We start from the raw sequence: 26,638 nt of genomic DNA, 5'->3' as shown, positions 1-26,638 counted from the left end.
TTTCAGCTGCAACTATCCCTGCTGCAAAGGCTCCTTTTTGCAGCAGGGAAAACATTCTGCATCTCATTAGAAAGACTGAAGCCATAATTAACTTAGCTAGTTTAAAATAGTTTAGATTCCATTTTACATAAACTTGTGATTAGAATGGGGAAAAGTCAGTTGATCTCGTAGTCAAAGTTTCTTCAGAGGAGTTGCGTGAGTAAGGACTGTGCTAACTGTAATGCAGGCAAAGATGTTTGCACAAACACAGAGCCAGAGCAGAGCTTGGCTTTAACCAGAGTTTAGGCTGTTAGAAAACCAGCAGTTTAATGAATCATACTGAGACTGTTCAACAGTGCTCATATTTCAGCAAGTTATCATGCTTCAAAAGCAAGATTTTCAAACACTGATGAAAACTCAGCCTAGCACAAAAACAGTTACACAAGAAGCAACAACTGTGGTTGGAAGAGGGCTTTAAAGGTCACATTTATTGCACAGAGAACTGGGTGAGAGTAACTGTAGCTGGAGGCAAACTGAAAGCCACAGCCAAACCTAACTGGAACAATTCCCATCACAAAACACAGTAGTTGCTCATGAATGAAGATGGGATTTTTAAAGAATGGAGGTAAAACAGTGAACAGCAGTATTCAAAATGTTAAGACTGAGGTAAATTCACCAGGAGCTGTAACTCTTCATTCCACACATGCTGCCTCTCAGTGATAAAACTGTTGCACAGCCTCTTTATAGCTGTTGAAAGGAGACTAAACACAATGATTTGCTGTCTACAGGGTCTGCAGAGAAATTCTTCAATAACATTCACAATCACTAATGAAGAGTACAGCACTGTCAATTACTCAAGACAAAGAATGAAAAATACAGAATTATGTCCTGTAATAGTTGTAAGATGACAACCCATCACAATTTGAAAATACAGGAGTGAACAACAAAATAGATAGTGTGCTCTATCAAGGCAAGTAGCATATAGTGTTTCAAAAGTGATTCTTTAGGAGGAAAAATGGGAGATATGACTATTTAAAAGCCTCAATTCTTACCATAAACAATACATGCATTAGAAGATAAATGATAACTGCCTCACATTATGACCAGGAAAGAAACTGGTATCTGTCAAGTGTTCTTAGATTAACAGATTGTATGATTACATTAGCAAGTAACACACCACCAATTTTCATGTGGCCATATCTGCACTGTAACACCACCTGTGATTCATGAAATAAACCCAAATATGGTAAAAGTTCATACAGACAGATAGGGATGAGGATTTGAACCTAGTATGAACCTATTTGAACACAGAATGTAGCGTCCCCTTGCTACAGAGGAATCACTGCTGAAATCCACCTTCACCACAGGGTAGGTCAAGTAAGAAATGACAGCCTCACAATTCTCAGCAGTATGTAGGGTCCTCTGGAAGACAGCTGACTGAAAATCTACAAAAAAACCTGCAATAAGGGTAGATCAAGCAAATGGAAATCATAATCATCTTCATGGCCTTCCAATCTACAAAATTCTGCACATAGCCTTGGCCAGTGACATCAGATGAGCAAACGCAGAAGGTTACAGACTTACAGATTCTTCTACAGATAAACAAAAAAAAACCAAAAAAACCCAGACAAAACAACAACAACAAAAAGTGGCCCTTGTGTAACATACAGAGCCTCAGAAAGTCAAGATATTAGGGAAACAGATTAAGAGGTTTTTGGGAACCAGGAGGAAAGAGCATGCTGGTAGGTGCACTGGCAGGAGAACAGTTGAGCAAAAGTTATTGATTTGTAGCTGATTTTTAGAAGGGCAAGGGGAAATAAGATACATTTCTATTTAATCAAACCACTTACAAACCCAGTATGCACCAAGCCCTCCAGCTACATGCCATGTGAATGATAATAGTGATGACAGTAATTAGTCATACTGACTAGATGATACACTGGATGAGCTCCTGCAGAAATAGGGAACACAAGCACAGCAAGGAGCTTTTATAACAGAGATTTTGCTGTGCAGAGTTTTAAGTCCTTTTTTAAGCAATAGCAAGATTCTACTTTTTTTTTTGTCAGTAGCATTCCTCATGGCAGAGGAGATAAAGTGCTCTTTCAACAAAATGTTGGGGAATTGGTTTATGCAAGTGGCTAATGAAACAGGCACTGCTATTTGATAAACACTCAAAGATTCAGTGCATCAGCAACATAATGACTGGCAAAAACCAGCAAGTGATAAAAATGCCACCCTCTTTTATAAATTATTTCAGCTTTAGAAATGGGTATCACTCTGCTAGGATGTAAAACCACCACCCATTACTTTTTTCTTTTCAGAAGACTGTTGAAGCAAGACATGACAGCACTTGTACATGAAACATCTGAGGTCAGTTATCTCCACTTCCTGAGCCCCCCAGGCCTTCTCTCATGGCTGACCTCATTCATTTCCACAATCTGGTCCAAGGTCCTTTTCATAAGATTCAGGGAACATCTGGAGGTAAAGCCCTGTGTGGTTCTGGTTCCCATACTCACAGGAGATGATGTCTCCAGAAGTGAGATTAATAGCTTCGCCTTCATGAACTAATTACATTTTCAAAAGTCTCCACAGAGGGGAAGCACACAGTAAAGATTACTCTAGCTGAAAATGATGGAGAAAGCTACCAGCAAGGGAGGGAGAACATAAGCATTCAAGGACTAAACAGCTGTCCAACATTAACAAGGCTCTCATGGCTTACAAATCAGGAAAAGTGGACCAAATTCTTCTCCAAAATTATGGCTCCGTTTAATACAATCATGAGCTTTATCATCTTTGCAGAAGGTAAGCAGAACATGCTTTGCTTTTCATATTGGTACACAAAGAGGAAACAGCTACAAAACTCTCTCAGAGTCTTTGTAAAGGTGCATTTCTTTGAGTTTCTTTATACACATCAAGTTCATCTTGAATTTCTGTAGCCAGCACCTGTTTTCAGGACTTACATTCCTAAGCACAGCTCCCATTGCTCTTGCATCCTATTACCATTGGTGAGACTCTGAGCTAGCAAATGTCAACTTTCAGGTAACAGCATTGCTAAAATAAGTGATTTTATGACATGAAAATCTGGAAATACATGTTTCTAGTTTTTTATTCCTAAGAAAAACATGCATTTTAGAAGACAAGGAAATTTAGTAGGGCCTCATATCTCAAAAGATTTTATTTTGCAGTAAATGCTTGAGTGCATGAGTCCACTTAAATCCCATCACAGAACTGCTGTAGTATGTTGCTGAGAGAAGAAACAACCTTTTCAACTGAGGGGAGAGAGGAATGAGTAAAGTAATTTCAATATTTTGAAAGTTTATAAACAAATAACCTTCTAAGAGGTGGCTAGGGAGTATTCTCCCAGGACCCTTCCCTGTCAGGTGTTACATTTTAAGCTTTCATCCCCCTCACACACCCTCAATGTCTGTAGTTCAAGATGTTTTGTATTCAGAACTCATGGCATAAATTGTGTTACATGTTAAGCTTTCATCCCCCTCACACACCCTCAATGTCTGTAGTTCAAGATGTTTTGTATTCAGAACTCATGGCATAAATTGTGCCAATGTTGAATAAGCAAGTTATCAAACATTAATCCAAAAAAAAAAGAAACATCCAGGTTATGAAAGACACTGGCCAGCATGCCTGACATTCAATAGCACAGCAGAGCATCCCTCACATCTAACAACAGCAACCATTTTAGCCACGCTGGGCTCTGTTGCTGTTTGTGTACATTGAGGGAGGAAAAAAGGTCTCATAAGGCTCTGACCTGCAAGATAAAAAACATAACACACATCAACATCTATGAGTCAAGCTTCTTGTCTGAGCAAACAGCAGTACTCACCTTTTGATCTTCTGTGAATTCCGAGTTGTTGTGCTGAGACTGTGCCTCTTTCTGGAGGTGCCTGGCTAATCTGGATGGGGGAAAAGAAAATTGCAAAGTGGGAACACAACACAAACACACACACCTCAGCTCCAGAAAATGTGTCAGCCAAAAGGTTCACAGACTGCTGCTCCAAGAGGTTTGGGTTGGTTTTGCTGTTGTGTTTTTGCTTTGTTTTTTGTCTTTTGAAACAAAGTTTTCTATAGCCATGATAGTTCATACTTAAGAAAAAACTCCAGAAGGTGGACAAAGTATGCAACTACATTAGGCAAGAAAGACTAATGCATTATGAAAGGAGAACAGGTAAGAGGGTCACTATAGCAAACAGCCCCTTTTACAAGCACTGACTTTTTTCCTCTCACAATTCCTTTCTTTTATAATAACAAACCACAGCCCCTGTGAAGACCCACTGTGGTGCAATCCCACACACATTTCCCGGGAGAGGCTGAGGCAAGGGAGATGCCAGGGAGCTCAGGTGAGGGCACCCTGAGCCATGGCACACGCTCTCCCAGCACTGGAAGCCAGGCACAGGGCAGCTTGGCCTAGGCTGCCGGGGTGGATCCGCTCACATTTGTGCCTGTCAGCATTACAGGCGGAGCACAAACCTCATGCCTTGTCATCACCAAGGCAGGAATACCAAGGGGTTTGAAAAGTAACAGTAAGCAAACAGCTTGAGAGAGTGAAAAGAAGCTGGATGGAAGCTATGGGTAGAGTAAAGTTTCTGTCCCAGGAGGAAGGAGAACATTGAACAAGCAAAACCTCTGGGCACTTGTTGCCATTCCCTGTAGATAATGTTTTTTACAAGCAGAGGGAGAGGGAGGACAGGGGTGGAGGGGAAACCCAGAGACATCACAATAGGCTACTTCCTGGAACCTCACCATTTTGCACTGTGAAAGGGACTCTGCTTCTCTCTGCCACTGCTGTGGGTATTGGCACAACTTTAGGAGGCGCTTATAAACACCAAGATACATCCAGCAGAACAGATTGTTGTCAAAGCCACAGGAACAAAAGTCAGAATTCAATTTCTTTACTTTTCCTCAAAATCAGCTCTCAAAAATGCCCATATTGATTGAGGCCATTGTAGCTTTTAACTCTTACCAGGAAAAACACAACCAAACAGGATAAGGTAACTGCACAACTTGGTAGTATTGTCCCACTTCAAAATTGGAGAAAGACTGGGGCTGAGAAAAGACAAAAAGCATAAACATACTTGAACTCAAAAGTACACTCCTTACCTACTGCCCTGCCCTATGATACATGGGACACAGAGAAAGAGCATTATAATGATTTAAGAAAACAGATTACCATAGCAGCAATATGCCACCCACAACAGGCAGCATCACAGCATTAACATTTCTGCAACCATCACTAACACAACCCTCTTTCCATTTGTCACTAAGACAAAAAATATCCACCCTAAGCCAAATAAATGCATCTGGCATTCCCCTTGAAGCTCGTTCAAAGTTAGATGAGACCAAGTTCGATGATGGGGACATTTAACAGGGAAGCCACTGCTGACAGCTCGAAGGATTCCTGCATGAATTCCCGAATGACTGAGGGCCAGTCTTTGTACCAAGTACCCTTCTTGTACTTCTAGGGGCAACATGAAGACCTGAACAGATAGACACAAGAGGTACATAATTGTGCTTTTACATCAGCAGCCATCAAGACTCCTATTTTTCCCAAATCCAAGCTTTCTCAGCATCAGCAAGCTCTGTGTAAGCAGCTTCTCTCCAAGATGCTTGTGTGGATCAGCACAGACTGTGCTGGTGTTCACAGCACCTGGACAAGAGCAGCACCACACCTCTTCATCCCATCTCAGGGTGCCTTTGAGAAGGCAGCACTATAAACCCATCCTGCAATGTCTCTCCACAATTACAGCTCAGCATCTTTTCCTGTGCTGCTTGTTTGCAACTTGTATCCTACAGCTTGATATTGTTATTAATTTATTTATTTACCTGCTAAAGATACAGGATAAAGGTTTTGCTCCTCCCTAGGAAATATCTCCCTGTAATCCCCTAATCTTCTCTGTCCTTTCTACTGACTCCTCAGACCACAGAGCTCATCTACTGACAAGTATTTAGTAGAAACTCACTGATAAGAGCAGCTTCCACCCAAGAGGAGCTTCCTTACAATGACACCACACTGCTCCCAGGTCAGAACAGACCCAGGGTGTGGAGATCACCTCAGCTCTTGTCCAACACAAGCAACAGAGTGAGGAAGACAACAGAAGTGGCATTTCAATTCTCAAACTGGACTGTCTGCAAATGTTTACTCACCTGACTTCTCAATGAAGAGAGCTCAGAAGGAGAGCCCAAAGACTTTTCATTCCAAAGAAATATCATTATATGAAACTCACTGCTCAGACTGCTTAGACAGTTTAAAGAATTAGGATTGTACTGGACTCCTTGTAGACATCCACATAAGGGCAGTTAGTAAAAATATCTTATTTTACTTCTTGATGATTTTTTTTTTTTCTGCCGAGATACAGATCTGGAAGAGAACTTCTTTTCATCTCTCTGCCAAGTTTTGTAGAGTAACAGCCTGCCCTACTCTAAAGGTCATCAGCAAACTGCCTATCACTGAACTTGCAGTGACAAGTAACACTTTATCCTTCCTGGTGAGTGAATGAAATTATGAGATTACAGCCTCTCCTGACCACCCAGTAAGGGGCCAGCAGACCAGTTTCTCTGAATGACAACTGAACTGGCAGCCAGCGTGGTTAGAACCCAACTTGACCAGTCCTGAAAGCTGTTAAAAGATCCCTCAGGGAGTATCTCTTCAGCTGACTTTCTCTTGGCAAACAAGTGTGAACCCTCTTGTCAACTGCCAGAAAATTCACCATGAGAAGCCTCGCCTGAAATACTGCAATCACAAAGAAATAACTTTCATTGTCATGGCAAATGGAGTAGTAGGGAAGAACATCTGACTAAAGGTACCAGGTGTGTTTCCAAGGAGTCCATCATCAATGCCCTGTAGCCAATACTCCTCTGCTGCCAAAGGATTCATGGATGGTGAGGTCACACACTGTGCCAGCCAACTTGACTGGGGCTGCCAGGTTCCCCACTCTCCCACCCTGATACCCTCAGGGACACAACATGTGCTGGACACTTTACATTCTGATGGGTTGTGTGGGGTTTTTTGGTTAAGGCTGATACTTAGGCAGCCCACTTGCCAGGTTGCTCCGCTGCCACAAGCATGGTGCCAGGGCAACAGGGTGATAGGATAGGGCATCCCAGTCCAGTGGTGCATCGGGGGCTCCACCAACCAACCATTCTGGCAACCCACACTCTCAAAATCACGGCCTGGTTTGGGTGAAAGGGACATTAAAGAACACCTTGTTCCATCCACTGCCATGGGCAGGGACACACCTTCCACAATGCCAAGTTGCTCCAAGCTCCACGGCGGCCGCTGCCACCCTCCCAAGAGAGCAGGACAGCCGGCTCCCGCCTCGCACCCCGGCGGGGCACCCCACGAGGGGACTCCTCGGCCCCTGGCCCAGCATCTTGGGGAAGGGCCGGAGCAGCCAGCGGGGCCCCATGGGCGAGGGGGCCGCGGCCTGGGCCCTGCGGGGCCCCCCTGCCGTGCCCCGCCCCGCCCCAGCCGGGGCCGGTCCCTCACCCCGGCGCCTCGCCCAGAACTCCGGAGCCGTGCCGGGCCCGCACTCACATCTGGTACTCGTCGATCGCCTCCACGAGCTGCCCCCAGGAGTCGAAATCGGTACCCTTCCTGAAGCTGGCGTCCCAGCGCTGCAGGAGGCTGCGGGCCGCCTCCGACATAGCCCCAGCGCTAGGGCACCATGCTCACCCCGCGCCGGGGCACCCACCGCGCCAGACAGCCACTCGGCTGGGCACGGCACGGCCCCGCCCGGCACGGCCCAACCCCTGGACACCGAGCGCGGCGGCGCCTCCCGCCCGCCCGCCCGCCTGCACCGCCCAGCCGGGGAGGCGGCGCTGACCGCACCCGCGCGCGCCATCGCTACCGAGGCGAGGGCGCCACTTCCGCCCCGGTACCTGTCATGGCGGCGGTCACGTGCGCATGGGCGGGGCCCGGGCGGGGTCGCTCCGCTCCTCCCTCCGTTCCCGGCCGTGCCCAGGTAAGTCCCGGCGACCCCCGTCTGCAGCACCGCAGGCGGTCTCGCCCCTCGGGAGGGCAAGGGCCGTTGCTGGTTTGCTGGCGTGCCCGTTCCTGCTGGTGTTGGTGACGTTCGGGGGTCCTTCCCGCGGGAGGACTGTGGGCCTCGGCCGTGCCGGCGGCCGCTGTCCTGGGGGGACGCGCTAGGGCCGCGGGGCTGTTGTTGGCGGCGGCCCAGGGACTCCGGTGGGGAGGAGGGCGAGTGGCGGGGTCGATGCGATCGGCAGCGATGGGGTGGTGCCATCGGCTCTCGGCTGGCGCAGCCTGCGGCGGCGGGCGCGTGACCCACCGCCGGGAGCAGCCGGGCCGGGCCGGGCCGGGGTCCCGCGGCCTCGAGATCCCGCGGGCGGATCCCCCGGACCGTTCCGGGCCGGGCTGCGACACCGCGGGGACAGCAGCGCTGCGCAGGTGGGTGGTCACGGCGCGACAGCCGCTGGCCTGACGGACAAGCCCCGAGAGGTGCCGGCTCGGTAAGCACGGTGTGATAGGTGCCGACGCGATGAACGAATCCCCTGCTCGGTGTGAGGGATCTGGGTAGTGCCGGAGAATCAGTGCTGGCAGACCTTGGGTCTGTTTTGGTTTTGTTTGTTTTGTTCTCAGCAAAGCTGCAGAGTGTTTTTATAGGGATGAACTGAAGTGATTCCAAAAGGACCACGGGATGATGGAAGCCCTGTGGGGGGCCTCTGGTCCAGCGTCCTGCTCAGAGCAGAGACAGCTCCGAGGTCACACCAGGGGCTCGGGGCTTTGTCCCATGAGGTCTGGAAAACCTTTGAAATGGAGAGTACACCACTTGCTTCTCAGTTTTTCTGTCTCATAGCGACCTTTTATCCAGTAGGGCCCTCCCATGTTCAGGATGTGCCCAGTATGTTCCATCACTCTGCACTGCTGTTGTAAAACTCACTGCGATGCTTGTGTTATATTTGGCTGCTGAAATTGAAGCAAAAGAAGAGAGAGACTCGGGTTTATCTCTGCCCTCCCAACATTCCAGGTCTGATACACCTGTGTAAATAGATCTACATTTTCAGTCAGGGTTTGTGGTTAAATAGATCCACGTTTTCAGTCGGGGTTTATGGTTGCAGGTTCATGTATACCACAGGCTCCCAAATACAAGCTATTCACAGATGGACCAGACACAGTATAGTGCTCTCAGTGAATTGAGATTTAGCCTGGAAAGGAGGAAGGAGGCTTGGGGATTACCTTATCACTCCCTACAACTCCCTGAAAGGAGGTGGTGGCAAGTTGGGGATCAGCCTCTTCTTCCAGGTATCAAGTGACAGGATGAGAGGAAGTGGCCTCAGGCTGTGCCAAGGGAAATTCTGGTTTTGCATTAGGAAGGATTTCTTCACAGGAGAGGTTATTAAACATTGAAAAGTCCCTGCCCAGGGAGGTGGTGGAGTCACCCACCTCCATCCCTAGAGGTGTTTAAGGAAGGGCTGGACATGTCACTCAGTGCCATGGTCTAGTTGACATGGTAGTATTCTCACAAAGGTTGGGCTCAATAATCTTAGGGTCTTTCCAACCCAATTGATTCTGTGATCCTGAGATATTTCTCATGTAATTTACGGGTATGCTCATCCTTATGCAGGAGGTAACAAATGTGGAGGTTTTTTTCCTAGCAATGTGTGTGCTCACATAGAGCAAAGTAGGTGGTAACTTTTTGCCTAACTTAAAATAGTTGCCTCAGAAAGCATTTGTATTTCAAGAGAGTGTAATTCTCACACAAAGCACATGGATGATGAGCACAAGGCATATGGAAGCTTGGCATTTCAAATGGGGAAAAAAAAATTTCAAATAACTTGTTTACATTTGGAATATCTTTTTGCAAGCAGAGGACCAGGACATGGGCAGCACCTCAGTTGCACCTGTTCCTGCAGCTGTTCTTTCCTTTCCACTCCTTAGATTTGGCATAGACAACACTGCAGGAAGAAAATGACCCACTGGTTCCATCGCAACCCTCTGAAGGCTACAGCTCCCGTTTCATTTAATTATTATGGGGTAACCACCACTCCAGCGGCAACAAAGGTTTGCAAGTAAGTGTACTTGGGACTGGCTTCACTCTGCCTCTTACAGTTTGGGGGGCATCCTTAAAAGTAATGGTTGCTCTTCAGTTTTTGAGCTGAAGATGACTAGAGATGTGTAGGCAAAGAGGCAATAAGACACTGCTAATACTGAACATTTGCTTACAGAGAAGGAATTCTCCAGTCTCTGAATGCACAGTAAGGTCAATTATAACAATGGAGAGGCAAAAGACTAAACACTTCATTGTCTTTCTGATGACTGTGTATTCCTCTGCAGAAGATTGCTTAATTTTCATAAGTGGATAGGGTCTGACTGTTCTGTTGTGGATGGGAATGTAACGAAAAGGGACCTCGGCCTATTTTGCAGATCTGTTCTTATCTCTTCATGTCATCATCCCATTCTAATGTTGAAGAATGTTCCTGCTTGTTGCTTCCCCTTCCTCTCTGTACACCCAACCTCTTGGTAGGTAAAGGCACAGTTATTTTAGCTAGTGTTGGAACAGTAGATCAAGTACTGATTATCCACTGCTGCGTGTCCAGTCATATGTATCCAGAGGAGAAAGGAAGATTTTTCTGTATTAGTGCGCTTTTAATAGGATTTCTTAGGGGGATTTTTTTCTTTTTTTTTTCTCCTTTCATTTAGTGACTTGCGGTTGTCTCGAACACGGCTATTGGAGCTGTTTACAGATTCAAGTTGTAATCCAGAAATTATGAAGAATGCAGCTGACTTGTACTTCTCTCTTCTGCAAGGTAGGGAGATTTATTAGCACTACTACTAATTCATCAAGAGAAGTATCAGTACAATTTTAATGGCACTTCTCAGAATGTTAATTGTGCTGATCTCCTGTAAAGAAGCTTTGCACTTCTTAGGAAGGAGAGTATCTTCATGGGTTCTGTGCTTGATACCAGTGCTGGCTGCTCAGCAGGCCTTTTCTCCAAGTTTCAGTGTCCTTTGTGACCCTGCCAGTACTTCGTGTTGGCAGCCTTGCTCCTGCCTTTAACCTCATTCTGCTTCCTGTTGGAGGAGAAAATGTGTATTTGTCTTTTAGGTAGTGGTGAGTTTCTCCCTAAGTATACATTGAGTCTATTAATTAGTTTATTTCATTTAGTATTCAGAGTAAACTACTGGTTTGTCTAATACTAGACCATAGACTTGTTGCAAGTTTACCTTTTACTGCTGCTTATCTTAGGTATGTGTATATATGTAGGTGCTCATTAGCATGGTGTCTGCATTTTCAGTAGATGGTTCAGCTGTGCTGACACATTCCTTTGAAACCTTCCTTCTGCCAATATTTGGGTAGCTCTCTCTTAGCAGTCAAGTGCTCGGCCAGGTTTCTTAAGACTGAGTTTTCAGGAATCAGCTGATTCATGGAAAGTGGGATCTTTTGGTCTGTGGGAAGTAAACATTGGTTTAATGTGCTCCTGGGAGAGTGTAGGCTAATGTCGCATCCAACAGCCAAGATTTGGATACTTTCTTCAGGAAATTATCATGCTTGGCTGGTAAAATGTTCTGCATGTGAAAGGAACAGGTATTTTCTGATTTTATAAACACGTGACACACTGACAAGTATAGCCCCAGTAGCTGCTATGGCAAGCTCTTGACCTCTTAAAGTCTGTAAGACCTGATCAGACCAAGGCCCCTCTTCAGCCTCACTAAAACATTCCTGGGCCTGCATATGCTAGGATTTGAACATCCCATAGCGTGAGCTTCATCCCACTAACTGCTGTTTTCTGGGCTACAGGACTTAAAGAGCCAATTTCCTGTAGCCTTGGAGATAGGTGATGACTAGGTGAGCCCATACTTAGAAGCCCGTTTCCCTCTCCCTGTTGACCAGGCAGCTTTTCCTGGAATTTCCTGGTTGCCACTATGGTGGCAGAGACAGCCACTTGCTCACCTTGAACAACCTGGGCCAGTCCTACTCCCAACTTGTCACCGTATGGGACATGCAGACATCCGCCAGGTTTTCCTTGAGCAGTCAAGATTCTCAGAATTGAGTTGGTAACATGCTGGGCAAGCAGTTTCCTCAAGTAGCCAGTTGGTTTTTTCCACATTTTGTTCTCAAGTTTCTGAGGAATAAAAACCCCAGGAAGTGACATGGGGTTTTGAGGGGTTCAGCAAGAAACATTCCTATATCTGTATTCATGTTGATCAATCTCCTTCATTACTCATTTCTGTTTCCTACTTTGAGATTGCCTGTTTTATTATTCCGTAGGTTTTATCCTTTCACTGGATGACTCTTCCCAAGAATGTAAATTGAGATATATTCAGAATTTCAAGTGGACTGACACATTACAAGGACAAGTCCCGAGGTGCGTGTGCTTTTCTGGGTGCAGGGTATGCAGCTGCTCTCTGCTGCTCTGTTACACACATGCACAGGCCTGAAGGGAAACAGAAATGCAGCAAAGTCTTGAACACAAAGTAGTTTCTAAAAAGGGTTGCTGTGTTTTTGGTAACTGCTGTACTGTGTTAGGTGTTCTGAAGTGTGCCTACTGGCCTTTATGTTGAACTGTGAGAATGCACAATAATGATAGAAGGATCCATTGGGTCTCAGTTGATCTACAAACTGAACCTGCAGTTAGCTAGAGAAGTATGAAGAAAAGCCTTGAGGGTATTGGTGAATTGAGCATGGTAACAAAGGTCACTGCAGTTTAAAACTTAATTTGGCACTATTGCCTGACCAGGAACTTTTGTGTGTTTGGAGATTCTAGTGTTGCTAAAGATCTGATTTTGTTCTTGTCATCTGAAGCTCCGTGTACATGTCCTCTTGGTTCAAACAAACAAATCTTCTGTTTCCAGGAGGAATACAGATCTGTAACCTTCTGAATTATTCACTTGTCTCTTGCTACTGGAGTTAATCCAGTTGTATAATCATGCCTACAAATTTGTCAAGCTTTAGCTAGAAGTGCTTGACCTCCTCAAAGCTTTAATTCCCCATGGAAGAAAATCTGTTGATTAGGACTTTATTCTAATTTTCTCACGGTCATGCACACTTTTACTTGTGCCAACATTACTCTTCCCACTCCCATGTTTTTCTTTTTAAAAGGTTTGCTAGTTCCTAAGCTAAACTGAGCTTGTGATTGCAAGTTCAGTCTTTTGAAAGACTCTGTTTTTAGCTTTTGAAATTTCCTGCCATTTGCACATGCTGTTTGTCTGCAGTTACATAAATAATTACAGTAACATTAATTTGAGAGAGTTGTAACAGATTCTGACTTATTAACTTAGCAGTACAACTTTAAAGTGGACATTCCAGGGCAAGGCTTTCCACAAAATGTGCAATTGAAAAAAAAAGAAAAGAGATGGAAAAATGTCAGCCACAGCTAAACAAATCTCAAGTTACAGTTTTAAAATAAAAGTTCCCAAAAGGGAAGGGTGGGCATCTGAATGTGGTAGATTCTAATTATGTGTTCTTAAAGGGAAAAAGTAAAAAAATTCCCGTCTCCCTTAGGCAGTTCAGCAAAGAAGGAGGTTTGGAATTGGAAATTGTTGACATCTTAAATGAAAAATGTTTTATGGAGAGAAGTGTTGACTTTTGCTACGTGAACTGTCTGAGAGAGATGTGAGAACAAAACCAAACACATTAAGTTTTTCAGGGGTTTTTGTCTGTCTTTCTTTAGTGCCCAGCAGGATGCAGTATTTGAACTGATTTCCATGGGATTTAATGTAGCTCTATGGTACACAAAATATGCATCAAGACTTGCTGGAAAAGAAGAGTAAGTGATTTTCTTTTCTTAACAATTCTGCTGCAGCAATACTCCACCGAAGATTTAAGCAGGTTCTGAGGGTTGCCTGCTATAGGAAATGTCCAGCTCAGGCAGAGGAGTTCCAGGAGGCAGTTGGTCTTTACACACAAGCACTTCAATCCCTTCTTGCTTCTGTTAACCAAGTGCAGTAGTACTACATGACTGTGATACAGAGAAAGTGTCAGTTGTCAATAAACCATCAGTCTACCTCTAAACGTCCACGTAGAAAAGTGAGATTCTTAACATGAGAGCTCTGCTGACGTTTAACCCTACAGACCTCTAAATCCTTGGCTTCTAACACTGAGGTTGCCTTTTACTTGCGAGTCATCACAGGATCTTACATTTCTTTCAAGCAAGTTCTATGTGATTATTTCATGATTGGACACTGTAAGAAGCTCCTTTACTCTGAGGGTAGCACAGGCGTGGGACAGGTCACTTAGGGAATTAATGGACTCTTGATTCTTGAAGGATTTAAGATTCATCTAGACAAAGCTATAACTGACCTAATCTGCTGTTGCCAAATGTGGTGCCCCAAAGCAAGAGGTGGCACTAAATGACACTTAGAGTCCCTTTCTAACTATAATTTTACCAATTCATTCTATTTTCTCAGTATAACAGAAGATGAAGCAAAAGGTGTGCACCGCAGCCTGAAGATAGCAGCTGGGATTTTTAAACACCTGAAGGTAGAAGGACTTTCTTTGCTGTCTGTTCTTCAAGGTATCTCCCAATACTTGACTTCTTGTCTTAGAGAGGCCTTTGCTATACACACATACCTGAGAGCACCTGAATGATGCAGGAAACAGAAAGGTATTGATATGTTGTGGTATCACTCAATCCCTGCAACTCGTTCCCAGTGGCACTGGAAGAGTGGTTTGTCTGCCTATATCATGTGCTACATGTGCTGTCTTGGGACCTTCACTCAGTGTGTCCCATCCATTTAGGAATGAGGCACTTGTTTTGCACTGTTACTGGGCCTAAACTAATTCTGAGACTTGCTTTGTATTTAGGAAAGTCACATTCCAAAATTGATTACACCTGTGGAAAAGGGAAGAGATTTAGAAGCTCGACTTATAGACTCCTACATCATACAGTGTCAAGCTGAAGCTCAAGAAGGTATCTTCAAACATACATTGGTTGGGTGTGGGAAATGACTCTTTGTGCATCATTGCTCTCTCATGAATTCTGCTTGGCAGCAAGACCATGGGTTTTTTATTCTCCTGAAGTACTGTGGCATAATGGGGCAGGTTGTTTTTAAAGAAAATTATGTTACAATTATAAAAGGAAAATGCCAAAAATCAGTCTGATATTAAAATTGTAATATAGAATGTCTTTTACTTTGGAAGAACTTGTGTGTGGCATTACTCCTTTTTCATATTTCTTCCTTTCATGCAACACTTTCACCACCTTGCTTGCCTAATAGGCATTCCCAGTTCCTTTACTTTAAAATATGTGCAGCTTCTGTTTATTAGCTAATCTTAAGGCTAATATTCCTTCAGTTTTTCTATTAAATTGGAATCATTCTATCCAAGAAACAATCTGTCTTTATTCTGCTGTTTGCTTGACTGCGCATCTATTTTCTGTTCATGCAGGGGTTTTAAAACCCTAAATGCCTCTGCTGATTTGATGTGATAGGACATTTCAATTAAACTTAACCATGGTGTGGAACTATTTTTCAGTCACAATTGCTCGGGCTATTGAGCTGAAACACAGTCCAGGCCTAATAGCTGCTCTTGCTTATGAAACAGCCAACTTCTACCAAAAAGCTGGTGAGTGTTGTTTTATATCCTTAGTGATTTATATCCTTGATTTATGCTCTCTTGCCAGCAGAGCTACTTCACCTACCCATAAATTGCAGTATTAATGCTGTTCTTGGTGGATATGAAGTGTGTATTTAGCTTCTATTTAGCACATTTAAGACTTCAGTTATCAGCATGTATTATGATAAGGCCTTTTGGTTTTGTGGGAATCTTGTTTTGTAGCTGATAGTAGGAAACATTAGTGAAGGAAAGCAGACTAGCATCAGACAAATGGCCTGATGTCAGTGGAGCGTGTTCCAGCTGCCTTTGGGAAGCAGATCATGATGCAGAGCGTGAAGAGTGGAGTGGGTTCATTATGTACCACCTTCCAGATGAGTAAGATGGTCTCTGGGCTTACTGAGGCAAGTGGGAGGAGTGCAGAAGTATGGGAGTCATTACTGGAACTTAAAGCTAGGAACAAGCTTTGAAATGCTGCCTAAACATACTCAGAGAATTAGCCATCCAGACTTAGTGGACAGCAGTTTCAGGGATTCTAGGGACAACTGCATGATAGCTGCATATCTTTGGTATTTTTATGGAGGAATTTTTGTCCCTTGTTTCTGGATACTTTAGAGTTAGGATCTAGTGCTAAGTTTAAGAATTCTGGTCTTTTAATGTGTTTGGGGTTTTTCTTTTTAGAAATGTCTTAAGAATAACTTTACATATGTGTTCACAGATCAAACATTATCCAGTTTGGATCCAACCTATGCAGGTAAATGGAGGAAGTACTTAAACTTGAAGAGCTGTTTCTATATGGCCTACGTAAGTACTTTGGGTGGCAGCGGTGACAGCTTGTTGTCTGTCTGCCAAGGGCTGCATAGGGAATGGGGGCTAAGTATTGCGTTGGCTTTCTTTGCATACTGTGAAGAGGAATTGTGCAGTGTCAGTGACATTTGAACAGTTTTTAGGGAGCCAAATGAAATTGCAGCAGTGTGGATTTGTTGTGATCACAGATCTTTAACTGAAGCCATTCAGGTTGAGCATAATGGTGCTCTCTGTTATCTACATCACAGTCTGATCCTAGGCACAGTTCAGAGCTGAGCATCTTTATGAAGGCCCTGAATGAAACGGCATCAAGTACCAAAAGGTACCATTCCAAGAGTTGTCCCTATTTGCCTGATGGATCTCCTAGCAAGTACTGCAGTTCCCTTGAGATCTTCAGCTGCTCAATTTGCTGTGTCTTGTAGCCTGCCACAGCCTGTAATCTGTCTTTTTTATACTGTACAAAAGGCCCAAGCTAAGCAGTTTACATAATTGTCTTTCTCTTAGGCTGAATCTGTAGCTAAAATCTGCTTGCCTTAGCAGGTTTGAGAGGTGAGGGAGGCTCAGAGTTGTGGTACTTCTTTTTTTAAATTTGAGTGATTTCTACTACTGGGCAGTAGTAGATTTAGATAGATTTGTACTGTGAGAACAGACACTGAAGGAAGGGGGGCAAGGTGGGCATTAGTTGATGGGATTGTTCCTTTACCTGTTGTGTTTACTAGTTAATAGATAATAGGCAATTCACTTCTCACTGGAATACAATACCACCTTCAAGCACAGGTATGAAGGAATGGGACTTTTTGGTGGTGGAAAAGTTATTGGACTATGACAAAATATCTCAGAACACCTCATCTCTTCTAGATTCAGTGATGTTTGTCGCAGATTAATTTTTTGAGTGTTCAGGTAGTTTTAGTTTTCGGTCTTAGCTTTGTAAACTTGCCTGGGGTTCGTTCTCTTTCTGTGCTGGGGCTTGATGCTGCACACTGCTACAGTGAGAGCTTGGACTGGCCTGTGTGCCAGTGCTTCAGGTCAAACAGCTTTGTGCAGCTCAGTTACTCTTGGCTAGAGCTGAGACAGCTCGGTTCGTACTAAGTGTTCATGGTTCTGGTTCACAGAGTTCATGTGGAACTGCATTAATGGCTCAGTGAATGCTGCTTTGACTTGGATTCCTCAGCTGTCAACTACCTGCAGGGAATGGCAGCTTTAAAGAGCTGCAACTGCTGTAGGGAGGAGAAGGGGATTGGTGCAGGAAGTGCCCAGGGATGTTGGTAATGATTTTGTCCTCTTCCATCAGGCATACTGTTACCATGGCCAGACTTTGCTGGTGAGTGATAAATGTGGGGAAGCGATCAGATCTCTGCAGGAATCAGAAAAATGTAAGTGTGATTGAGACTGGAGTACCGAGTCTGATGATGCCATGCCTGTTCTGTTTTGCTGTACTGTGTTAATTTGCTCTCCCATAAAGATTTTACCTGTCACCTGATGGAAATCCATCACACCTTTGAATATAGATGGTGTATTTTTTTTTTTTGTCTTACCAAATACTGTCTTTCATAACATTTCTGCAGAAAATTTTAATCTTCTTAGCCTGGCTTAAAGACTGACTTTGAGCTGCCTGTAATATACAGTATAAAAAACAATGGTCTGGTCATCCTGTTTTCTGGTCTGTATGTAAGAGTAGTACAGCCATTTCTGCTTTGGAGGTTAAATAGTAAATCTAGATCTTGCATGTTTATTTTTTAACAGATTTCAGTAACTGTTCTATTCATTTGAAAGGTATATTCAGGCAAGTTTGCAGTAGTTCAAGGTCTTCTTCCCAGTCTTCTCTCTTCAAAGCTATTTGTACCCCATTGGCCTGCACTGCCTAACTTTACTCCAATGTATAAAAATGCTCAAATCTTCCAAGTGGAAACTTTAATATTAGTTTTTAAAATAAATCAGAAATTTATTAAGAACAAACTAAGCTGGATTTCTGGGAGTAAAACAAATACTGTTCGGCTGTTCAGAGAAGAGTGCTTTTTCTCCCACTCCATATCAGTTATTGTTGTTTGGTGTGGGGCATCAGCTGTGTGTGGACACCTTCATAGCCTCTGTTTTTCCCTACCATGTGGCACAGTTCTTGGGCTTATTGTTGCATTTTGCCCCACATATAAGAATGCTTTTCTGCATCTTCCCACCCAAAAAGCTGTCTTTTTCTTTTCCTGTTACTAGTCACTTGTTGGATGCAGTAAATCTTGGCTGTCTTTGAACTGGTTTGGTTTTGTTTCCAAGAAGAGGCCTGACTGGTGTCTTCTAAGGATTCTGGTGTCTTCTAAGACTGAAGCACTGTAGAGCAGAACCATGATTTAGGATGGTCACATAAATAATTTTTATTTCCTTTTTTTTCTTGCAAAGTTTTTGCCAAGGCTGAAACATTGTGCAAAGAATATGGAGAAACCAAAGGGCCTGGGACTACTGCCAAACCTTCTGGACATCTTTTCTTTAGGAAATTAGGAAGTTTGATTAAGAACACATTAGAAAAATGCCAGAGAGAGAATGGATTTATGTAAGTAATTCATGGTTGGTACAGCACTCTGCATAAAGTGCTACATCATTCGCCTTTATTTCAGGATGGGATGGTAAATTTTACTCTCCAGTTGTTATATTCCTTTGGGGCATGGCATGTAACTTACAGATAAATTTGCAATTTTATAATTTTCTCTGGGCAGATTTGCAGTGGGTCAGTGCTGTCCCACTCGGTGTCCTGTTCCAGTTCAGCAGGGGGGGCTGGACTGACATCTGGAGAGGTTGAGCAATTTTCTTCCCTCATTCCTCAGCCACCTGGTTACTTTTCCTTTTGCACAGGACAAAATCTGCAGAAGTTGCCGTGTTGCTCTAATGCTCTCTTCCTGTCTCCTTGGATCTAGTAGGCAAAAGAGGACAGAGGCAGAAGTAGAGAAGACCAGTAGGTGATTCTGCTTTGCAAGCAGGGAAGTCAAAACACCGTGCTGCTTTCAGTGAAGATCATGCTTAGGGTGCTAGGAGCTTTACCAATCCAAGTATAGTTAATATTGTGAATAGGGCTTTCTGTTCATTAATGTCCTTCCAAAAAGGGAGATTTCAGCACATCCTTGTCCCTCTAGAACAAAACTTGGAAAGAGAAAGCAGTGACTGTTTTGGGAGAGCTCTGTGCAGCACAGGAGGTGTCACAGAGTGTGTCAGTGTGTGAGTTCCTGCTGTCCTGCCAAGGGCGGAGGGACACCTGAATCAGGCTTTGCCCTGTTGGGGGGCTGCTGTGTTACCATCATCCACTATGGCACATTAGGACTGTTTAGGAAAAGAACTGTCCTCTTCATCTTTGGAAAGTACTTTAAATCCTCATTTGTATTTTGAAAGCTTTTTTTGGACAAAAGATGCTCTTCTCATTGAAGCACTGGGAATAATGGTTATTAAGTAGGAGAAAGCCCGCCACATAATTAGGGAACAAATAACAATACTAGGAAGGAGTTGCTTTTCTTCTTGTGAACCTTGCTGGCAGAATGCATGTTAGGCAGTGCCTTAATGAAATGGAAGAGAGCAGCAGTGCTTGCCACTGTGAAAACCCAGATTGTTTTGTTTAGAATGTAAACAAGACTTGCAGCGATGGTGCACTATATTTTAAATACGTTTCTGTATTTTGTTCCAGCTATTTCCAGAAGGTGCCAGCAGAAGCTCCCCAGCTGGAATTGAAAGCAAACTATGGCTTAGTAGAGCCTGTTCCTTTTGAGTTTCCTGCTTTGAATGCACACTGGACTCCTGAAACAGTTGCAGCATTTGATCTCACCAAGAGGCCAAAGGAGGATGCTGTAAGATAATCCCATGTGCTGTTCTTTCCCTCTGGCTTTATTCTGTGTATCATACAGAGTTAGTTTGACTCTTCCATAACAATCCCCAGCTCAGTGTAGGAAGCAGACACAAGGCTAGCACCTAAACTCATCCTTCTGTTGTGCCAGGGGCAAGTCAATTAACCTCTGCCCCACTGCCAGCATCTAGAACATCAGTTTATTTTTTACCAAGTCCTGTAACATTACAGCGTGCTAGAGAAAGATTATTTTTTAGAAAGGGATTCATTTAAAGATGCTGAAACAGAGAACAGTTGTCTTTTCCCTCTTTCTTGGGGCTTACTCAAAGTTTTCAGCCTTGAAAAAAAGGGGGGACTTAGATTATAACATGTAGTGTTAGCTGTGCATAAATACTGCACAGCTGTATTTAGTTGTTTTTTTTTTTTATTCTTGTTTGCAGGATAAACCAAAACCAGATGAAGAAGTAAAACCTCTGAAGGAACCAAATATAAAGCCTCAAAAAGACAGTGGATGCCAGATTTCTTAAATGCCATAAGTGCTTTGAGTTTGCTTTGAAATTCTATTCACAGGACTCTGGGGCTTTTGTTCTGATCTCCTTTTTTGATTCTCCTCTTTTCATTTACAAGGCTAATTTAGTTTATCTTTGTTAATATGTGTCTATCTTGCTTTAGATTGTGGTGGATTTCTTGGAGATTATTTATATCTGACTTACTTTTGGTTTCAATGGGATATCATAGAATGAGTGGGCTTAAATGTTCTTATTGTGCCTCTAGGGAGTTGCTTTTTGTGGGTTTAGTTTTACCCACAAATAGCAAAGGAAGTATAATGGGTGTAATGCTTGAGGGTTTTTCCATTATCTTATATGCTGTATCATGTCCAATTCTGCAAACAGAAGTTTGCATGAACAGTTATATTTATTCAAGTTTTGTCGTTCAGGCTTAGAACCCTCTTGTGTTTGAATTCAACTATTTGTAGTGAGGGAAGAAAATCTGGGTTTGGTTTGTAACAGTCCTATGATATGTCACAGGACTTGCACAGAACTTGGCAAACTTCAAGTTCTGCATAACAGGAGTACAATTTATGTTCTGAAACTATTCGTCTCTGTTCTTTCCTCTATAGATGAGGGTTTTTATATCAGAATTTGTAATAAGGTACCTTAGCTTTGTGCTTTAATCCAAATCCCTTAGTATCAAAGTGTATCTGAAAATGATGCAGCAAGCAATATGGAAGTGCTTTAAAGGAAAGCATCCCTGTCCCATTCGTTCAGAGTTTTTGAATCTTCAAAGCTTTGTTAAGTTTGAAGGCTGTAGATAGTTCAAATCCCCTGCACTGGAATTCCTGAAGCTGTCATGCTCAGGTAGCGTATTTGGAAGTTGCTGTGTTTCCAGATGGGTGGTGTCTATAATAAGCTGTCAGGAAAACAGGAGGGAAAGACAAGTTGAAGAGCTGATAGCACAGCTGGGAAGCCAAGCTCTAGATTTTCTTTATGCCCTATGTGTAAACAGTGCTGCTTCTCAGGTTTTGCAGTATTGCACTAAAATCAGGTCTTTCTGAAGAAAACTTGTGAGAAACCAAGCCCAGTCAAGGCTAAGAAAGAATGGATTTTGTAGAACTTGCTGCTTCTATTTCTGCCTGCTGTGGAAAATGTGACAGCATTCTTTAGTGCTGAGCACTGCAAAACACCCTTGACAACAAAAAACATCTTTCTGATTTGTTGCAAATGCAAAGGCATATGATGCATGTGTTGACTTGAGAGCCTTGCAATCCCTGGGTACCGGTTGCTACACTTCTCTTGGCCTGAGAAAGAAACTGAGCAGCCTTCCAGTGAACACGATGGCAGATGTACTTCCTGCGATGTAAACTGTAAACACATTCCTCATTTTGTACTCTTTGTTCACCTTACACTGTGCTGTGATTCAGTGCTTCTAAAATCCTTAATGGGGCTTGGAGACTCTTAGCTTAGAGAGCAGGTGTGTAACTCCTTGAAGGCCTGTGAAACAAAAGCTGCCAAGGAGGTTAATAGGGAACTCAAGACTCTTCCTGAGATACTGGACCAAATTACAAAATTTGTTGATGCAAAAGGCAAAGAGACTTTTAATGCTGGTGATTATGGGTTGATCAAATGCAGACCTCCTTGCTTCCCATGATGGATTTTTCTTTCTGTCAGATCTGCACATAAAACTAAGTGTAAAGTGAGCTGAATTTCTTTGGAAGAAGTGTCTCTTCTGCAGGAGCCTAGAGGATAATGAGTATCAAGAAGAATACATACCTGAAATGGCTCCATTTCTTCTGGTGCTGCACAGGGACCTGGTGTACGTTTCATGAAGAGTTACTCAAATCTGTTCCTAACTTGATCAGCTGACTCATTAGACTTCTTGCATTGTTAAAATACCAGCTTAGGTTTTGCCAGAGTAGACTGTGGAGATTTTAATTCTAAAAATGTATTCTAGCTGTAGTCATCAACATTTTCTCAGCCTGCCCCCTTTAAGGATCAAGATACAGTTAACTCAGTTTCATAATCACAATTTTTTTAGCTGCTCATTGTTTTTCAGAATTCTTTGTCAATATATACACATCTCAACTGGATTAGTTTTCTTTCTGTTCAGACTAGATCCCATTTTCCCTCATCCCCTCATTTTCCCTTCTATCTGCTACAAACTGTGGCACAGACTTACCCTCGTTTGCTAATGTACTTGTAGGTCCTGGGACTCATTTCCAATGCAGCTTTTACCCATGGGTGGGTTCCTGTAGAGGAACATCTTAAAATCAAATTAACAAATCATGACTAAGTCATTCCCAAACATCTTGGAAGGAAAGATTATTTTATGGACTTGGAATTCTTTGGACACTTTCTCAAACTGAGCTGTTTGTATGAATCAAGTTCACTGTAAATAGTTTGGGGCATAACCAAGTGAATTGTGTCAGATGATGGCATTACTTAAGCCTAGCTTAAGTATAACCTCTTGTGCCATAGCTGTTTCAGTAAATATGATGTAGTAGTTTAAGAATAGAATAATGGAACAAATTAATTCACTTAACATGCATTGCTTTTCAAGACAAACTTTATTTACTTGTAGCTGAAAACCTGTGGTAAATATTGGATGGTTTTGCCAAAAAATAAGCTGGAGACTGTTAAGTTTGCAAAGGAGAGAGAGCTGTGAGGCAATGAGCAGTTTTCTCTTCTGGTTTTCTTGGGTAGTAGCAGGAATTACTATAAATAGGATATAGATTAACTGTCCAGTATGCTTAAGAATATGAGTGAAGGAACTGGGAGTTTCAGTGAATCTGGAAACCCAGCAGCCATGTTCCTTCTCTTATAGCTCCCTGTAGTAATTTTTAAGAGTGAGGTTTTTTGAGTTGTGACTTTTTAATATTCTAATGCTGCAAGAGCCTGATTTTGTGGCCTCTCTCTGGTTTTAGAAGCTGTCATGGCTAAGCCTGCAAATCATGTTGGTGTAAATAATCTTTAAAAATTTGTGCCCCATCTGAAGCAGGACAGAACTGCAGCTGAATAAAATACGGAGTGCTGTGCCCTCTGTTTTGTGTTTTAAGAAAAGCAGTGGTTGTCTTTAATCTACTGTAAACCAAACCATTAAGCTCTTTGTAGGATTTCTATTTAAATACCTTCCTCTATGTATTTAAATACACTTCCTCCATGTTTCGTGTTCCTCAGTTTGCAGTAGTTACTCTCTATCCAGCATGTGACACATGTACAGCAGCTGAGGGACTAAACCTGGCCCTTGGATGCTAATGTCTGCCTCTCACTGGATTTGGTAGAGGAGTTTTGCCTGTCAGCCTAGGGATGGTGTTTGGGCACTTGGATGCTCAGCATGGAGCCGTGGTGTGTCTGTAACAATGACAGTCATTCGTACAACAAGCAGGAAAATGGATCCCTTTGTCTGTGTAGAATAGAGACAACTTTGCACTTCAGAATTTTCTTGTCTTGCAAATTTGGTACAGTACAATATGCTTGTAAATACTCCTTCCTGTCATTTTGTCGCACTGATTTCAGTACTGTGCTGTGGGTTAGGTTTTAATGGGAAACATTACTAAAATGCGTTTTTAATTGTCTGTGTGTAAAACAAACTGATATATCTGCCTTTAGTATTGGGGAACATGAGAAGAGGCAGTAGCTCATCTGTCTTCCATGGGAATTCCAAAAGGTGAAGGCTTTCTGTCTGTTGGCTGTGGGGTAAAACATTTCATCCCACCCCTGTGTCTGGTATCTAAACTGAAGTTTCAGCATTAACATAAATCCTATTCATGCCTATGACTTGCCACTAAAAAGTTTCTGTCTCTAAAGATCACTCTTAAATTACCATATTAGCATAAGCTGCTTTTTTTTCCCCTTTTACTGTTTTTTCCCTGTCACTGGCCCAGCTGAGGGAGGAATAAAGCACAGTGAGTAAGGTACACACTGCAGGGGCTTTTCCAGTCTATCTCCAAGTTGTGAGTGCAGTGTAAAGGCCTTTCCACAGTGACCCTTGGCTTGTCTCAGACTTTTCCCTGCTGGTGATGCTCTCAAATTCAGCAAAGGTCCCATAGCAACCCAGGGTACGCTTGATCAGCTTTTTATGTAGGAAGGCCTCCCTCCTTTGGTGTTGGTGCCTTCATGGATTACAAGCGTCTAGAAGCCATCCTGTACTCTGAGTAATCCCACTTCAATGGAATCAGCTCTCAGATCACTGACCGAGCAGTCTTTGTGAAGACAGTCACCATGCAACCTTAACCTTCATAGTTGGAAAATTTGTATATAGCCACGAATTTCAGAATGCCATTTAAAATAAACCATCTTCAAATATCATGTTTTGTTTCATTATTTAAAATTTTACATACAGTAGCAAGAAAGAGGCTCTGTCTTGATTGCTACTTTCTGCAATTTAATGCAACTTTATTATAGAGAATACTTAATCCTTGCTTAAAGGAAGACTTAAATAAGGAAGATCCATTAATTGGGTGCCTATGGAAGTAGTAGCTACAATGAAGCATGTTAAGTCCCGAGGCAGGAAGTGAGGAGACAGGCTTTCCAAATGCTTGTTGAGAAAAAAAATAAAGTAATTAGGCAGAATTTCTTATGGCTGTGCAAAATCCCAGTACTTGCCAAGGTCTATGTCAGGGGGGTTTTTGGGGATAACTTCTCTGATATTCTGGCTGAAGCCTCACTAGCACAGCAGGCTCAGTCTTCCCTGTCTGAACCAGACATGCATCTGCTGCTGTCTCCAGGAGTCCCATCTGTCTCTCAGAGCCATGTGGTGGTCTTTAATAATTTTGTTTCATGCTTCCAATCTTCCTGTCTGGCTTTTTCAAAGAAGGACTCGTTTGCAATGTCCGTGTTTATGGCCCCTGGAATGTAAGGCTGCCCTTGCTTTGTTGAGTTGCTCTCAAATCTCAAGATCAGGGACCTTGTCCTTTGTGACACCTGGACCCTCTCATCTGCTTGCCGTGCTTCCCCAGTTTCTGCCAGCATCGCTTAGTCAGTACCTTCTCCCCATTGTCAAAACCTGCATAACAGCACCAACAGAGCCTTCTTGAATGGATCAACAATTCCCACCGGACCCTGCTGGAGTGATGGCCACAAAGGGGCAGCAGAGCTTGTGTTTTCATGCTGTTTTTCCACACAGCTGCCCAGCGCAGTGTGCACCCAGGAACAGCACTGCAGCTTTAAAATGGAAAGTGTGTCACAAGTTACACCTTCTACATCATTTCATGTGAAACATCTCTGTAATTACTGACAGGGGGAGCATTCAGGAGCCCATGCATGCTCTGTGACCAGGAGAGCAGCTATCCCTCCATTGAGGACATTGTCAAGGCCATGGAGCAGCAGCACTGACAAACACAGATGGTTTCTTACCATGTGTCCTAGCAGCTGCTCTGTCCCTGGCCTGGCAGCCTCTCTAGGGCATCTGCCCTTTGGGAAGAAGATGCTGTGTACATCTCTGTGTGTGGAGGATCATTAATGGGACATCATGCCATGATCAATATGATCAAGTGCAGCCAATTTATTACAAAAAGCAAGCTATATTTATACTGTTTTCTATTGTTCACACCTCAAGCTAATACATGATTGGTTAAATCCTTTTATGTATGCATTTTAATTTTTCAGTTAATTTTACGTAGTCTTTCTTCTTCAAGTGTTTCGCTGCAGTTTTCTTGTCTGCCTTTGCATCCTGAACTGTCTGCTTCTGAGTGTGTTCTTCTTTCATATCCTTCAAGGGCATAGTGGCTTTACTCAGTTTCTCTGAAGGGTGGATTGTGCATATGTTGTACATGTCCATTGTCCTGCAAAAAACTCTCAACATCTGTGGGGTTTCTCTGGTGTCCTGGGCTGGGTTTCCGTGGCAAGGATTTGTTGTAGGAAGGTTGCAGGGGGAGCTTCTGTGAGCAGCAGCTGCCTTCATGTTGGCCAGAGCCCTTTCCAGCCAGCCCCAAGGCAGAGCCACTGCTGGCCAAAGCTGTGTCCATCAGTTGCCTGCTCATGGCTGTGGGGAAAGGGCCATGAGGTGGATA

The 26,638-nt window shown here is 43.3% G+C and overlaps 2 protein-coding genes across 7 annotated transcripts in view; one reads left to right on the top strand and one right to left on the bottom strand.

Moving 5' to 3' along the window:
- Positions 1-7,771, bottom strand: part of AIDA (axin interactor, dorsalization associated) — a 29,028-nt gene extending 21,257 nt beyond the window's left edge. For 2 of the 3 annotated variants that reach the window (XM_039705800.1, XM_039705803.1), the window contains exons 1-2: positions 7,529-7,671; positions 3,821-3,890 (exon numbers count right to left, since the gene is read on the bottom strand). In XM_039705800.1, coding sequence (XP_039561734.1) covers positions 3,821-3,890; positions 7,529-7,638 — 180 coding nt within the window. In that variant the 5' untranslated portion in view covers positions 7,639-7,671. Of the gene's footprint in view, positions 1-3,820; positions 3,891-7,528 lie in introns of all 3 variants that reach the window. The other variant, XM_039705802.1, reaches the window with a different exon arrangement.
- BROX (BRO1 domain and CAAX motif containing) lies at positions 7,631-23,687 on the top strand. 4 transcript variants are annotated; one of them, XM_039705790.1, is made up of 13 exons: positions 7,631-7,955; positions 9,893-10,023; positions 10,655-10,761; positions 12,225-12,321; positions 13,627-13,722; positions 14,363-14,435; positions 14,760-14,865; positions 15,429-15,518; positions 16,225-16,310; positions 17,605-17,686; positions 18,705-18,855; positions 19,975-20,134; positions 20,571-23,687. In XM_039705790.1, exons 1-13 carry the CDS (start codon positions 7,659-7,661, stop codon positions 20,655-20,657), a joined length of 1,563 nt encoding a protein of 520 aa, XP_039561724.1. In that variant the 5' UTR covers positions 7,631-7,658; the 3' UTR covers positions 20,658-23,687. The 4 variants fall into 4 exon arrangements, with proteins under 4 accessions (XP_039561724.1, XP_039561726.1, XP_039561728.1 ...); XM_039705794.1 differs by lacking the exon at positions 7,631-7,955 and adding an exon at positions 7,962-8,463; XM_039705793.1 differs by lacking the exon at positions 7,631-7,955 and adding an exon at positions 7,962-8,981.
- Positions 23,688-26,638: the final 2,951 nt, after the last annotated feature.

The sequence above is a fragment of the Passer montanus genome, unplaced genomic scaffold, assembly GCF_014805655.1.
Source record: "Passer montanus isolate IOZ18808 unplaced genomic scaffold, ASM1480565v1 scaffold185, whole genome shotgun sequence".
NCBI lineage: Eukaryota > Metazoa > Chordata > Aves > Passeriformes > Passeridae > Passer > Passer montanus.
Note: the sequence above shows the minus strand (reverse complement) of the source record. Positions and strands in the feature narration are given on the sequence as shown.